Consider the following 15442-nt stretch of genomic DNA (forward strand, 5'->3'; position numbering starts at 1 on the left):
CATTGTCTTTATTCCCTCCATGTTCTTTCTTACTTTCCTTCCTTTTTCTTTCTTCCTTTGCAACTCAGCCATTTTTACATTTGCACATATTTTTTAACCTATCAACTATGAAAAATTCCCCAAATTCCCAAGAGCCTGTCTTCTTATCGGCTGCTCTATCGTACTGTGAGTCCTGCAGGCTCCTCAATAGTGGAGGGAGGAGACCCAGGGTTAGGGTTAGGGTTAACCCAGGAAAATCCTTTGCAATGGATTCACATTTGAATGAATTAACTCGGGACACGACAAAGTTCCATGTTCCAAAATGGGAAAGAAACAAAAAAGCTGTGGGCAACATCTCAGAGATGTGAGAGGATGAAGTTCTAAAGATGAAAGTGTGACTTTAAAAGGCATTAAATGAGATGTGGGGGACAAATGAAGCCATTTCCTGATCATCACAACGGGAAGCTTTTCTTTCTTCCTTCACTAACCTTCCATTCCCATCTAGGAAAAGGCTGATTGAACTGACAAACTTCCCTCAGGCCTCTGGAATCCTTCGATAAAACATCCCTTCTACAGCTTCCATGCTAAATTTTTAAGCGCCTGTTGTCGTATTTTTATTTTTATCCTCCCCAGCCGTGTGCGTGTGCTCCCAGGACGTGTTCCTGTGCCTCAGTGACTTTACAACATGCACGTCATCCCCGCTCCGTCCCTGCAGGGACACGGCTCACTAAAAACTAGGAGAATAACACCACCCCATTCGCTTCCTCCACCAACGGTGGACAGAACCTTTAACACCGCCTCTGCTGAGCGTCTCCACTTCCTGCCGGGATTGAAATGGCTTCTTTCTGCTTTTCCTGCTTTGACAGGCATGGCGAGTCACCCGCCCGTCCCCATCTCGGAGCTGGCAGATCACATCGAGCGCCTGAAGGCAAACGACAATCTCAAGTTCTCTCAAGAGTACGAGGTAGGAGCGCCGATTATCTGTCCCGGAAAACTTGAGCTGCAGCTTCAGAGTGGAGCCTCACACATCCTCATTAGCATTCAGACGTGTCTTCAGTGAGTGATACAAGATAAAGCTCAGCCTGCCCCCGCTGTTGTTATCTATTCAAATAGAAGGGACAGAAATTGAAATTGCAAGTTAAAAGAGTTTTTGCTGGGAGCCAGATGGTTATCGAGCTCTCGTTTCCAGCTCTGGTAGACGAAAAAGAGCCCGATCACAAGAGATACGAGGCGCGGCGCTCTGAGAGGAGCTGCTCCACTCGGAGAACGTGTCTGTGAAGCTGCTGCTGTTAGCCAAAAGGGTTAGCACCTCTCAGGGGCTGGTTGCTCCCCTCCGGTGAAGGACGGCGCTCCTGACCGGACGCCACCGAAGAGCCGGACACGGATGAGCAGATGAAGACGAGGGCGGATGGAGCAGGAAGGGTTAGCGACCCGAACGCAGAGTTGGTGGAAGCGACAGTAAGAAGGAAACAGCCGTAATTGTGTTTCCTGAGCCGCGGATACTTAAGGAGCAAACGGGATCGATGGAGGAGGAGAGCGAGGACGGGGGCACGGCGGTGGCGGCGGAATAATCAGACACGTGATGACGGGCTGTCGACGATCACACAAGCATTCAGCCTTCAGCGCTCACGCTCTCCAACCAAAACTATAATTATGTGTCGGAACAATGGGCCAGATTCACCAATATGTTCTTAAGAATCTTCTTAGATTCTTTCTTAAGTTGTCCTTAAGAAGTCCCTTAAGAAAACCCTACGTCGGATTCACCAACGCGTTCGTAAACCCCAGAATTGTTCGCAGCTGTGTTCTTAGATTGATGAATGCCATCTGTTCGTAAGTTGAAAGCGCGTGCCAGGTGAGTCTAATTAACATACGATTAGCATAAGTCACCGCCCACCAATGCCCATAAAAGGAACTGCAGCAGGACCCTGTAGACAGAGCAGAAAGCAGCCAAATGCATCACCATCATCATCATCATATCATCATCATCCCCATCATCACCATCACCATCATCATCACCATCATCATCATCACCATCATCATCCCCATCATCATCATCAAAAATATATATTTTATTTCTCAAAGCAGAAAATGATTCACACTTTTGTTCTTTCTTTGTCAACTTGACAACTTCTCATGGGGGTTTTGGGATTCGTAGCTTATGCAGGAACCACAGAAAACAGCTGGATGTCATTTCCGGGCGTGTTTGTTGTCGTTCTGATGGCTGTTGTGTCTCTTCCAGTCTGTGGACCCCGGCCAGCAGTTCACATGGGAGAATTCCAACTTGGAGGTCAACAAGCCAAAGAACCGCTACGCTAACGTCATTGCGTACGACCACTCCAGGGTTCTGCTTTCCAGCATTGACGGTGAGATCACAGCACAAAAGGCTGACGGTGGTTTGGGTTTGGCTTCAGACCCGATCCGTGTTTCCAGGTGTTTGTTTGTTTTTCCCTGGAATGTCTGCCTGGTCCTGCTGCTGCACGCTCAGCATGCGTCTTCATGCTAGCAGTCACAGTAGAACTGGAGCACTGATCATCAAATGGGAAGAAAAACTTCTACACAAATGAATGAGGCCTCCAGAGTTTCTGTCTGAAACGCTAAACTCATTTTCAAGGTTCATAATTCACGATGGAGACTAAATTGAAGATTTTAGAGCCGCGGAAGCTGAAATGTGGATGTCTAAGCCGTGTTTCCGTGTGGGTTTTGACGTGCACTCGGCTACCTCATCTTGGAAAGACCCAAGGCAGAGAAACAGGCGGAGGGCCGGGGAGAGGAAGCAGTGGGAGGCCGAGGCCAAACAGATGAGCCTTATCTAGGCTGAGCAGCCCTGAGCCGCCCTGAGCCGCCCCCCCTCCCCCGCGCGTCCCGGGGCTCCGGCTGCCTGTCTTTCTTTTTGGGCTTAGACAACACGTACACTCAAGAGAAACACACACATACGTTCTGCTGCAGATTAAAGAAGCTCTCCCAGGATGTGCAGGAGCACAGATATGCACTCCTGCTCCCTCGGTTTCCTCATGAATGCTCTGCCAAACAAGTGGAGCCGGAACTTTGGGTAAATTCTTGGTTTTATCTGCTCGGTTCTTCTGCTGCAGAGCCTCACGCTAACGCTAGCACATCGTAGCGTTTAGCCGAGCTGTCTGTTGAAGCCGCGGTGCGATAAACGTCATGGCTCCACCCTGACTAAAGCCCTGCTGTCGTTCCCACATGCTGGGCTGTCTGGGCTCTATGGGATGGAGTCAGGAAGCAGCTGGAAGAGGTTCTCCTTGTCAGGACTCTTCGCTCACTGCAGGCTCCTGCCTCTTTAAACGGGAAATTCTATTGGAAAGCTCCAACGTAGATGTTGCTCCTTTTGATCCCAGTAGGGCCACAGCAGAGTGGGAGTGTGTGTGTGTGTGTGTGTGTGTGTGTGTGTGTGTGCATGCGTGCGTGCATGCGTGCGTGCGTGCGTGCGTGCGTGCGTGCGTGCGTGCGTGTGCGTGTGTGTTTGCACCTCTGAGCAACGTCTCGATGATTTTTGGGATTATGCTATCAGGCCCAGATGAGCAGCACTGATCCTAAATCAAACACACGGACAGCAACAACCCCAAACTAAAGGCAGCTTTGCTCTACGCAAACATTCATCTTCCAGCTGTGACCCGAGATGATCCGCCGCCTTTAGTTCTGGGACCTGGACCTGCTTCAGTCCCTGAGTGTCCCTGTGCATGTCTCTGGTCCAGGTGTCCCAGGCAGCGACTACATCAACGCCAACTACATTGACGGCTACCGTCGGCAGAACGCCTACATCGCCACGCAGGGATCCCTCCCCGAGACCTTCGGGGACTTCTGGAGGATGATCTGGGAGCAGCACACGGCCAACATCATCATGATGACGAAGCTGGAGGAGAAGTCAAGGGTAAGGTGGGGGGACGGGGACCACATGGAAGGACTCGGGAGGGCGGAGCTAACACCACGGTTCTGGAATCACATCCAGAAAGACTCCCAGCCTGTGTGTGAGGTGTTTGCTGAGGGAACGCTGCAGAGCTTAGCAGCTCTCAGAAGGTGTGAAGTCAGGCGGATGTTCCCCTAAAGCACCGGGCGGAGTCGGAGCGGATCTGGAAGAACATGATTAAAGACTCTAGCAGAGGAAGGGAGGGAGGGAGGAGGGAGGGAGGAGGGAGGAGGGAGGGAGGGAGAGAGGGAGGGAGAGAGGGAGGAGAGAGGGAGGAGGGAGGGAGAGAGGGAGGAGGGAGGGAGGAGGGAGAGAGGGAGGAGGAGGAGGGAGGGAGAGAGGGAGGAGGGAGGGAGGAGAGGAGGGAGGGAGGGAGAGAGGAGGAGGGAGGGAGAGAGGGAGGGAGAGAGGGAGGAGGGAGGGAGAGAGGGAGGAGGGAGGAGGGAGGGAGAGAGGAGGAGGGAGGAGGGAGGAGGGAGGGAGGAGGGAGGAGGGAGAGGAGGGAGAGAGGGAGGGAGAGAGGGAGGGAGAGAGGGAGGAGGGAGGAGAGAGGGAGGAGGGAGGAGGGAGGAGGGAGGAGGGAGGGAGGGAGCGCCACTGGGGAGGGACGTGATGGGCTGACAGAGAAGCTCAGAACCTACAGACAGCCGAGCCTGTTTGGAGCTAACATGAAGAAAATTGGGTTCAGGCTGAGGGAGCAGGTGTGTGAGACCAGTCTGAACAAGTGATAACTGGTTTTATCCAGATCCTTGTTCAGACGGACCAGTGCTTCTTTCCTATTAACCTTTGTCTGTGTTGAATTTACCTTCTCCAACTGTCTCTGTTGTGTCTCGACCCTCAGATGCCCTCTTATTTCTTCTCTAAGGCAAGAACCTCTTTCTCTCCTCTGCTCCTCCCAGTTTTGATGCCAACCTCACTTCACCTTGTTTCCTCCCATTTTGTTCATCATCCACCAGTCGTGTCCCGATTTATTGGTTCATTAACGGCAGAGCACCGATCGAGCATGTTGTCACTCACACACACACACACACACACACACACACACACACACGCACACACACACACACACACACGTTCAGCTCGCGTGGAAAATGCAGCTCACAGAATCCCACCCAGCACCATTCTTCCCAGTTCCTTCCCAGTTCCGTCCCAGTTCTTCCCAGTTCTTCCCAGTTCCTTCCAGTTCCGTCCCAGTTCTTCCCAGTTCTTCCCAGTTCCGTCCAGTTCCGTCCCAGTTCTTCCCAGTTCTTTCCCAGTTCCGTCCCAGTTCCTTCCCAGTTTTTCCCAGTTCTGTCCCAGAGATTCACTCTGAACAAGTTTTATTCTTTTTATTCCTTGGTCTCAGGCTCCTTTTGTCGGGACTGATAAGGAAATACAAAGATGTCCGGTTAATTCTTTGGCTCCTGTTGACGGCGCTGCTTCCTCTCTCGGCCCAGTTCAACCACACACTTATCGTGTGTTTTTCTGGATCATCATTTTATCACCGGCTCCCGCCGGTGTCTCGGGCCTGGGAGGGAATCCTGCACTGTAATTACAGTCTGGACGTCCTTGGCCGGAACGCTGAATCCCACGGCTGCAGCAGCGGAGCCGCCTGCCCTAAACTCTTTAGTGGGAGATTCCAGCCCATAATATTGGGCCTGGCCTGATTCCCCCAAAGATGCCGGTTTGACCCTGCTGGGATTTAGCTCCTGCTTTTATCTTGAGTGGTGCTAAAGGACTAGCAAACGGGTCAGGGTCCCAGCGGCTGAGGAGGCTGTGGCAGCACCAGCGGGGTCCTGGAGCATTTAGGGGTCCTGGAGCATTAGGGGTCCTGGAGCACCAGCGGGGTCCTGGAGCATTTAGGGGTCCTGGAGCACCAGCGGGGTCCTGGAGCACCAGCGGGGTCCTAGAGCATTTAGGGGTCCTGGAGCATTTAGGGGTCCTAGAGCATTTAGGGGTCCTGGAGCACCAGCGGGGTCCTGCAGCATTAGGGGTCCTGGAGCATTTAGGGGTCCTGGAGCATTTAGGGGTCCTGGAGCACCAGCGGGGGGTCCTAGAGCATTTAGGGGTCCTGGAGCATTTAGGGGTCCTGGAGCATTTAGGGGTCCTGGAGCACCAGCGGGGTCCTGGAGCATTTAGGGGTCCTGGAGCATTTAGGGGTCCTGGAGCATTTAGGGGTCCTGGAGCACCAGCGGGGTCCTGGAGCATTTAGGGGTCCTGGAGCACCAGCGGGGTCCTGGAGCACCAGCGGGGTCCTAGAGCATTTAGGGGTCTGGAGCATTTAGGGGTCCTAGAGCATTTAGGGGTCCTGGAGCACCAGCGGGGCCTGCAGCATTTAGGGGTCCTGGAGCATTTAGGGGTCCTGGAGCATTTAGGGGTCCTGGAGCACCAGCGGGGTCCTGGAGCATTTAGGGGTCCTGGAGCATTTAGGGGTCCTGGAGCACCAGCAGGGTCCTGGAGCATTTAGGGGTCCTGGAGCATTTAGGGGTCCTGGAGCATTTAGGGGTCCTGGAGCACCAGCGGGGTCCTGCAGCATTTAGGGGTCCTGGAGCATTTAGGGGTCCTGGAGCACCAGCGGGGTCCTGGAGCATTTAGGGGTCCTGGAGCATGGACGAGCACTCCCCCCGCACCACCCCCCCCTGCACCCCCACACACCCCCACCACACCCCACCACACCCCCACACACCCCCACACACCTCCACACCCCCCCACACGCTGCACCACCTCCTGAAGCTTCTCACTGACGTGTGGTGCTCGACGCGGGTCTGATCACGTGCTCACACCCTCTGACGGGGGCTGCCCCCCCAGAGAGGGGGGCTGCCCCCCCAGAGAGGGGGGCTGCCCCCTCAGAGACGGGAGATGCCCCCCAGAGAGGGGGGCTGCCCCCCCAGAGACAGAGACGGACCCGTCTCAGCACCCTCCTCCTCCTCTGCAGGTCAAGTGTGATCAGTACTGGCCCACACGCGGCTCCGAGACCTACGGCCTGGTCCAGGTCACGCTGCTGGACACCGTGGAGCTGGCCACCTACTCCGTCAGGACCTTTGCTCTGTACAAGGTAAAAGTGGAGACCTCAGAACTTATTCAGGTGTGTACGTGCCGTGTTGTTCCATCTGTACGGAACATCTGACTGGTTCTGCTGAGGAACGTTAACCCAGGGATGATTACGGGAGAATTATTAACAACATAACAGATCTGAGCTGAGCTGGTGGTTCCAAAGTACCAAATCCAGCTGAATGAGTAGTGAGTCCTGAATATGAGATCTGAGTAGTTTCATCCAAACTGTCGATGAAGAAAACCCCAACGCTTCATCAAAAATCCGATGGAACAAATATGTCCGATCTAAAATAATAAAATGACAAAAGAAGTAAAGCGGAGACAGTAAATATCTGCTTTTATTTATATTCGTTTGCTCGTTTCCAAATGGACTTTAAGCCTAAACGTTGCTGTTGGGTTCCTCAGAGCGGCTCCAACGAGAAGCGGGAGGTCCGTCACTTCCAGTTCACGGCCTGGCCGGATCACGGCGTTCCCGAACACCCCACCCCCTTCCTGGCGTTCCTACGCAGAGTGAAGGCCTGCAACCCTCCGGACGCAGGCCCCATGGTCGTCCACTGCAGGTCGGTTCTGACGTTCTCACACCGACGTTCCTGAGCTTTGTCCAGCTTTAAAAGGATCTCCTGATCCACACGTTGATCTTTGGCTGCTGAGGCTCCTTCTAGATCCTGCTGAGGTGTCTTCAGAGGACCAGCAGCAGCAACAGGACACAGGGATCGAGGGGCAGAGCTAGAGAGAAGGATGAGGAGTCGGATAAATACGGAATGACAGGCGAGGTCAAATCCAGGACAGACGGGCTGGGAAATGATGAATTAAAGAAAAGGAGAAAATGGATTCTAAAAAAAAGGAAACAGCAGGAAGTGCGTGTGCAGGAGAAGGAGTGGTGGTGTTGGTGGAGAGGGCACTTAGGCAGGTTGTGGGGAGAAGAGCTTTTCCCAGCCTTCCGGGGCAGTCGGAGCGAGCGTCTAACACATTTATCAGGCAAATTGAATCAGTCAGCAAGTCTCCAGGATAATATTCCGTAATATATCGGCAGGCTTCTGTTCCCAACCCAATGTCTCGCACACGGAATCCAGAAACATGCTCGTAGTCATTCGGCTGTATGGAGACAGAAGAACCTGCTGGCTCGGGAATTCTCAACATTCCGGATCCAGCTCAGACAGCAGAGGCTGCAGAATTCCAGAGGAAACTTTGTCTTCTCTCTTCCCTTCTTGTTTTCCCAGTGCTGGAGTGGGTCGCACCGGCTGCTTCATCGTGATCGACGCCATGACTGAGCGGATCAAGCAGGAGAAGACCCTGGACGTCTACGGCCACGTCACGCTGATGCGCTCCCAGAGGAACTACATGGTCCAGACGGAGGACCAGTACATCTTCATCCACGACGCGTTGCTGGAGGCGGTGACCTGTGGGAACACCGAAGTCCCCGCCAGGAACCTTTACTCCTACATCCAGAGGCTGACGCAGATGGAGCCGGGAGAGAACGTGACGGGCATGGAGCTGGAGTTCAAGGTGGGCTGAGTCATGGTGTCTGTGGCCCTCGCTGGTCCAGAAGGGAGCTTTGGAATGTCTGGGAAGTGTTGTTGCTGTGGTGAAGCCTCGGCGTTCCCACAGAGCAGGAAGGACGTTACAGAGCCGCTCTCCATTCAGACCGTTGCTTCAAATCCAGATGGTGTTCAAATGCAGGAATGTGGTCAAAAGAAGGTCAAAAGGATTCCTGGAATAATGAAAACATCAGTGGAAAAGAGTCTCCTTCCTCCCGATATTCCTGCCCGAATGGCGCCGACATCCTCCAAACGACAACGGCCCTCAGGTTTGTGATGTAGACCCACGTTCCAGCTCCGTCAGACTTAATCTCCAAAACATCCCAAACAAAAGCGGAGCTGCGTCTTGTCAGATGAAAGTCACGGATTCTAAGGTGTTCCGGCAGCGTTCCCTGATCCGAGTCCTCCCAGAGAGGATGGTTGAGTGTCTGAGTGGGGGGGGCAGGTCCCCCCACAGCCTCAGAGGGTCTGAGGAGTTCTGAGGAGTTCTGAGGTTCTGCTGTGGTTCTTGCCTGTGTGTCGCCCCAGTCAGGGGTCCGGTGGGTTCCGGTGGGTTCCGGTGGGTTCCGGTGTTCCTGACGCACGGATCCCACACCGGCTCATTTCTCCAGGTGAGGAGGTTTTCCTGATGAATGCTTCCTTTGCCTTGCAGCGCCTGGCCAGCGCCAAGGCCCACACCTCCCGCTTCGTCAGCGCCAACCTGCCCTGCAACAAGTTCAAGAACCGGCTGGTGAACATCCTGCCCTACGAGACCACCCGCGTGGCCCTGCAGCCCATCAGAGGGGTGGAGGGGTCCGACTACATCAACGGGAGCTTCATCGATGGATACAGGTGAGAGAGTCTCACCTGTACCCCTGGGGCTGGGCTCCTGAGGAGAGTCTCACCTGTACCCCTGAGGCTGGGCTCCTGAGGAGAGTCTCACCTGTACCCCTGACCCTGGGCTCCTGAGGAGGCCCTGACCCTGGGCTCCTGAGGAGAGTCTCACCTGTACCCCTGGGGCTGGGCTCCTGAGGAGAGTCTCACCTGTACCCCTGAGGCTGGGCTCCTCAGGAGAGTCTCACCGGTACCCCTGAGGCTGGCTCCTCAGGAGAGTCTCACCGGTACCCCTGAGGCTGGGCTCCTCAGGAGAGTCTCACCTGTACCCCTGACCCTGGGCTCCTGAGGAGAGTCTCACCTGTACCCCTGACCTGGGCTCCTGAGGAGAGTCTCACCTGTACCCCTGACCCTGGGCTCCTGAGAGAGTCTCACCTGTACCCCTGACCCTGGGCTCCTGAGGAGGCCCTGACCCTGGGCTCCTGAGGAGAGTCTCACCGGTACCCCTGAGGCTGGGCTCCTCAGGAGAGTCTCACCGTACCCCTGAGGCTGGGCTCCTCAGGAGAGTCTCACCGTACCCCTGAGGCTGGGCTCCTCAGGAGAGTCTCACCGGTACCCCTGGGGCTGGGTTCCTCAGGAGGCCCTGACCCTGGGCTCCTGAGGAGGCCCTGACCCTGTACCCCTGAGGAGGCCCTGACCCTGTACCCCTGAGGAGGCCCTGACCCTGTACCCCTAGGGAGGCCCTGACTCTGTACCCCTGAGGAGGCCCTGACCCTGTACCCCTGAGGAGGCCCTGACCCTGTACCCCTGAGGAGGCTCTGACCCTGTACCCCTGAGGAGGCCCTGACCCTGTACCCCTGAGGAGGCCCTGACCCTGTACCCCTGAGGAGGCCCTGAACCTCCGCTGGTGTGTCCACAGGCAGCAGAAGGCCTACATCGCCACCCAGGGCCCCCTGGCCGAGACCACCGAGGACTACTGGAGGATGCTGTGGGAGCACAACTCCACCATCGTGGTCATGCTGACCAAGCTGAGAGAGATGGGTCGGGTACGGGTCACAGACCAGAACCGTGCTGATGTTGTTGACCTGCAGACTCAGGTGGGACCAATGCTGGTGTCGTCTGTGCTGCAGGAGAAGTGTCACCAGTACTGGCCCGCGGAGCGCTCCGCCCGGTACCAGTACTTCGTGGTGGACCCCATGGCCGAGTACAACATGCCCCAGTACATCCTGCGGGAGTTCAAAGTGACGGACGCCAGGGTGAGTCTCACCTGTGGACCCTCACCTGTGGACCCTCACCTGTGGACCACACCCTGTCACACACCTCTCCCCCCCCCTCCCCCCCCCAGGACGGCCAGTCCCGGACGGTGCGGCAGTTCCAGTTCACCGACTGGCCAGAACAGGGGGTGCCCAAGTCCGGAGAGGGCTTCATCGACTTCATCGGCCAGGTGCACAAGACCAAGGAGCAGTTCGGCCAGGACGGTCCCATCACGGTGCACTGCAGGTGACCCCAGCACACACACACGTGCACATACACACACACGCTCATACACACACACACACACACGCACACACACACACACACACACACACACACGCACACACACACACCACACACACACACACGCGCGCACACACACACACACACTCGCACACACACGCACGCACACACATACAAACACACACACATACACACGCTCATACACACACACACGTGCACGCACCACACACACACATACACACGCTCATACACACACACGCGCACGCACACACACACACACACGCACACATGCACACACACACACGCGCGCACACATACACACACATGCACACACACACACGCGCACACACACGCGCGCACACACACACACGCGCACACACATACAAACACAGACGCTCATACACACATACGCACACGCTCATACACACATACGCACACGCTCATACACACACACGCGCACACACACACGCACACACACACGCACGTACACACATACACACACACACACACGCACGTACACACACACACACACACACACACACACACTCACACACACCCTGATTGCAGTAGGTGTGTATTGAAGAAGTGGCTCTTCAGGTTGTGAAGCTTGAGATCTTTCTTTTGTGCGATTGTTCCTGTTTATTAGGACAAAACTGAGGTAGAAACAGAAAATGAAGGAAAGAAGCACCAAACAGACTTAACGTGCACGTTTCGCCTACTGTAGAGCATGAAATACCATCTGAACATGGGCTGGTAGGGGCTGGGATCTGCTGGGATCTGCTGGGATCTGCTGGGATCAGCTGACCACATCACTGGACTGTGATTGGCCACAGCTGCCTGCTGAATCCTGACAGTGTGAAACAATTCTCTGTGGTTGCTGCTGCATCCAATAATCTCCTTCTAAATGTGTCTGGGAGCAGTGCTGGCGTGGGGAGGACCGGGGTGTTCATCACCCTCAGCATCGTGCTGGAGAGGATGAGGTACGAGGGCGTGGTGGACATCTTCCAGACCGTCAAGATGCTGCGCACCCAGAGGCCCGCCACCGTGCAGACAGAAGTGAGGCTGCTGCCAAAGCTACAGCTAAAGCTAAAGCTAAAGCTAAAGCTAAAGCTACAGCTAAAGCTAAAGCTGCTGCTGCTGCTACAGCTAAAGCTAAAGCTGCTGCTGCTAAAGCTAAAGCTGCTGCTGCTAAAGCTAAAGCTGCTGCTGCTGCTACAGCTAAAGCTAAAGCTGCTGCTGCTAAAGCTAAAGCTGCTGCTGCTGCTACAGCTAAAGCTAAAGCTGCTGCTGCTGCTACAGCTAAAGCTAAAGCTGCTGCTAAAGCTAAAGCTGCTGCTGCTGCTGCTGCTAAAGCTAAAGCTGCTGCTAAAGCTAAAGCTGCTGCTGCTGCTACAGCTAAAGCTAAAGCTGCTGCTGCTAAAGCTAAAGCTGCTGCTGCTAAAGCTAAAGCGAAAGCTGCTGCTAAAGCTAAAGCTGCTGCTGCTAAAGCTACAGCTAAAGCTAAAGCTGCTGCTAAAGCTAAAGCTGCTGCTGCTAAAGCTAAACCTGCTGCTAAAGCTAAAGCTGCTGCTGCTAAAGCTACAGCTAAAGCTAAAGCTGCTGCTAAAGCTGCTGCTGCTGCTGCTGCTGCTGCTGCAGCTGCTTTACATTGTCTCCCCATTACCTTCTCCTGACGCGACGTCTCTCTCCCCCCCCAGGACCAGTACCAGTTCTGTTACAGGGCCAGTCTGGAGTACTTGGGGAGCTTTGATCACTATGCAACATAAAGCTGACGGCCGTCTCTCACGCCACATCCACCTCGTGCACTTTCCTTAGGTTCCGCCCGGCCTGGGTGATGCACCAGGCTGCCATGTGTCTGAAGATTTGTGTTGCCCCCGCCGACAGAAGCGGGACTGTCCCAGAAACAGCACCTCTACCTGAGCCATAGCAACGTGAGGGGGGCCTTTCCTCCTGGCCTCAGCCCAAACACACCCATTGGTCAGTCTGAAGAAGCAGCTTCAGCCACCGTTCCGAGCAGAATACTTGATGGGATTGATGTGGAATCCTGGCTTCCATCGTTTGGATGTGGACCTCAACCCGTCCACCACCAGTGTAGCAGCACCAAGCTCACCCCAGGACCCGGCTCCAGTATTACGCCGTCACAGAGTTTCATTTTTATACCTTTCAGGAGGCTGCAGCACATGGAAGTGGAAAAGGGACTGAAAGAACTCGGACCTCTTAAAACAGGAGATTAGCCAAGACTGGACCCCCCCCCCACCCCCCGTTACAAAGGACAGGAAAGGTGGTTTTTCTCCTCCAGACTGTTGCTTCCTGTCAATGAGAAGGATTCTTTTGTTCCACCGTCATAAGTACAGCAGGTTACCCTTCAGGATGAGGGAGGGGCCCCCCCAGACCGTCGGGGCCCCCCCAGACCGTCGGGGCCCCCCCAGACCGTCGGGGATTTCGGGTTCTTTTGCTCCATTTTTTCATGCTCATCATAGTTTGATTTCATGGCCTTTTTCCATAATTATCATTGTTATTAGTAATTCATGCATCTTCAAGTCAGCTGTTGCCATTTTTAAAGTGAGTCGTACAATCAAATGTGTGTAAGACGTTCACAAACACCACTGACACACACACACACACACACACGCACACACACACACACACACACACGTTGTGCATGCACACAGGACTGTTATCTGGCCCAGATGGAGCACGACAGCGAGTTAGCACACGAGCTAATTATGATGAAGCACGAGCGTCCAGTAAAGGGTCTACTGGGTGGGGGGGTGGGGTGGGGGGGGGGTCACCTGGGGGCGTTCTCTCTGATTCTCTGTGCAATAAGTAGATGTGTTTGATTTGTTGTGCTCACTCAGTGCAGGATGATGACGAGACACGTGGTGGAAGCACCACAGCCAGGAGACGGCGGCGCCCCCCTCACGTACCGGCAACCGAGCAAAGATCAAAGACCGGCAACCGAGCAAAGATCAAAGACCGGCAACCGAGCAAAGATCAAAGTCAACTCAAACTAGTACCAACAGCATCTTAGTAGTTTGGTTTTGGATTCTAGTGCCTTATATTACACGCCTCTTTTGATAAAGTTCTTTTGAAGGGTTTTTGTGTATTTTCCGTGCGTGTGTGTGTGTGTGTGTGTGCGTGCGTGTGCACGTGCGTGTGCACGTGCGTGTGCACGTGCGTGCTGGATGACATGAGTTAGTCGTGTTACAGTCGCTCAGAGTCCAACGTTTCGTTTCTAGACCAGCAACAAGCACGTTTCCTCCATGTGACCCAGGACGCCCGGCCTCAGGTCTCCTCACCTGCACAGGTGGAACGTTGACTCCTCCTCCACGTCTCGTCACGTTCTGGCCACGTTGTGCAGCTCTGACCCCCCCATGGCGGCGGCGCCCCCCCCCCCCCAAACCCGCCCGTCTCATGTTTTGACTGTTCTGTTGGTAGCAGCAGTGGTTGGGAGGTGACGGTGCTACACCTGTGTCTCCACCTGTGTCTCCACCTGTGTCTCCACCTGTGTCTCCACCCGTGTGGCCACGGTGGCGTGCTGCCCGTTCCAACCAGCTCGTAGCCCCCCCCCCCGGTGTGCATGGTACCACCTTTGAGACGCCCCAGTGGTCACACCTGTGATGGGAAGACTTGCACTTTCTCTCTGTACTATGCACTAATATGACCCTGTTATCACCCCCCCCCCCCCCCCCCGGGAGTCTGACCTGAAGACCCTGTAACTGTCACATGGTTTGTGTATATGTACATAACACAGCACACAGAGAGCTATAGGAGTGATAAATAAATAAATAAATAAATAAATAAATAAATAAATAAATAAATAATGAAGTAAAAAGGACAGAAGTTTAAAGTGATTAAATAAAAAGGTGCACGTGAACTCACGTCTGTGGGAAGTTCGTCACACAAGAGTTGTTGTTCCACTAAAGAAGTTTCACAGTTTTACCCCCAACGTGTCGATGGATGCAGTTCCTCACGGACGTTCCCGTCCGGCGTTCCGTCCGGCGTTCCCAGACGGTTTCCACCTTTGTTTTCTGCTGCGGGTCAGAAAGTTCAAGTTTTGTTTTTCCTTATTTTCCTTCTTTGGTTCTCGGAACGTGTGAAAACCCCCATGAAAAGATCCGTCTGGAATTCTGTTCTCTGTTGACACAAGTTTCATTTGTTGCAAATAAAGTCAAGTGAAACGATGGCTGGAGTCGTCCTTGGTTGCCTAGAAACAGCAGCACATCATCATCATTATTATTATTATTTTATTACTGTTCTCTTCTACACGCTGATCCAGGGTTGGACGCTCGGCCATGGATCATATTTAAGAGACACCTGGTGAGAGGCTACTGAGCTCCGTTATTGTGTGTGTGAGGGTGGTGTGTGTGAGGGTGTGTGTGTGTGTGGTGAGGGTGTGTGTGAGGGTGTGTGTGTGTGTGGGTGAGGGTGTGTGTGTAAGGGTGTGTGTGTGTGGGGGTGAGGGTGTGTGTGAGGGTGTGTGTGTGTGTGTGTGGGTGAGGGTGTGTGTGAGTGAGGGTGTGTGGGTGAGGGTGTGTGTGTGTGTGTGAGGGTGTGTGTGTGTAACCATAGTTAGCCAAAATAAACACAGCTTACACAGTTTTAACGAGCCGTTTTATTCCAGAGGGACACAGTAGCATCTCACACGACCCGGACA

General features: G+C 54.2%; 1 protein-coding gene across 28 annotated transcripts in view; it reads left to right on the plus strand.

The window, feature by feature from the left end:
• Positions 1-14969, plus strand: part of ptprdb (protein tyrosine phosphatase receptor type Db) — a 109835-nt gene extending 94866 nt beyond the window's left edge. For 15 of the 28 annotated variants that reach the window (XM_057035566.1, XM_057035578.1, XM_057035581.1 and 12 more), the window contains 13 exons: positions 846-943; positions 2219-2342; positions 3693-3868; positions 4746-4769; positions 6819-6938; positions 7343-7497; positions 8158-8443; positions 9128-9306; positions 10208-10334; positions 10419-10544; positions 10634-10788; positions 11706-11841; positions 12483-14969. In XM_057035566.1, the coding sequence (XP_056891546.1) occupies positions 846-943; positions 2219-2342; positions 3693-3868; positions 4746-4769; positions 6819-6938; positions 7343-7497; positions 8158-8443; positions 9128-9306; positions 10208-10334; positions 10419-10544; positions 10634-10788; positions 11706-11841; positions 12483-12551 (1775 nt within the window). In that variant the 3' untranslated portion in view covers positions 12552-14969. Of the gene's footprint in view, positions 1-845; positions 944-2218; positions 2343-3692; positions 3869-4745; positions 4770-6818; positions 6939-7342; positions 7498-8157; positions 8745-9127; positions 9307-10207; positions 10335-10418; positions 10545-10633; positions 10789-11705; positions 11842-12482 lie in introns of those variants that run through there. The other 13 variants (XM_057035574.1, XM_057035580.1, XM_057035585.1 and 10 more) reach the window with 2 other exon arrangements.
• Positions 14970-15442: the final 473 nt, after the last annotated feature.

Source organism: Takifugu flavidus, chromosome 6 (assembly GCF_003711565.1).
Source record: "Takifugu flavidus isolate HTHZ2018 chromosome 6, ASM371156v2, whole genome shotgun sequence".
NCBI lineage: Eukaryota > Metazoa > Chordata > Actinopteri > Tetraodontiformes > Tetraodontidae > Takifugu > Takifugu flavidus.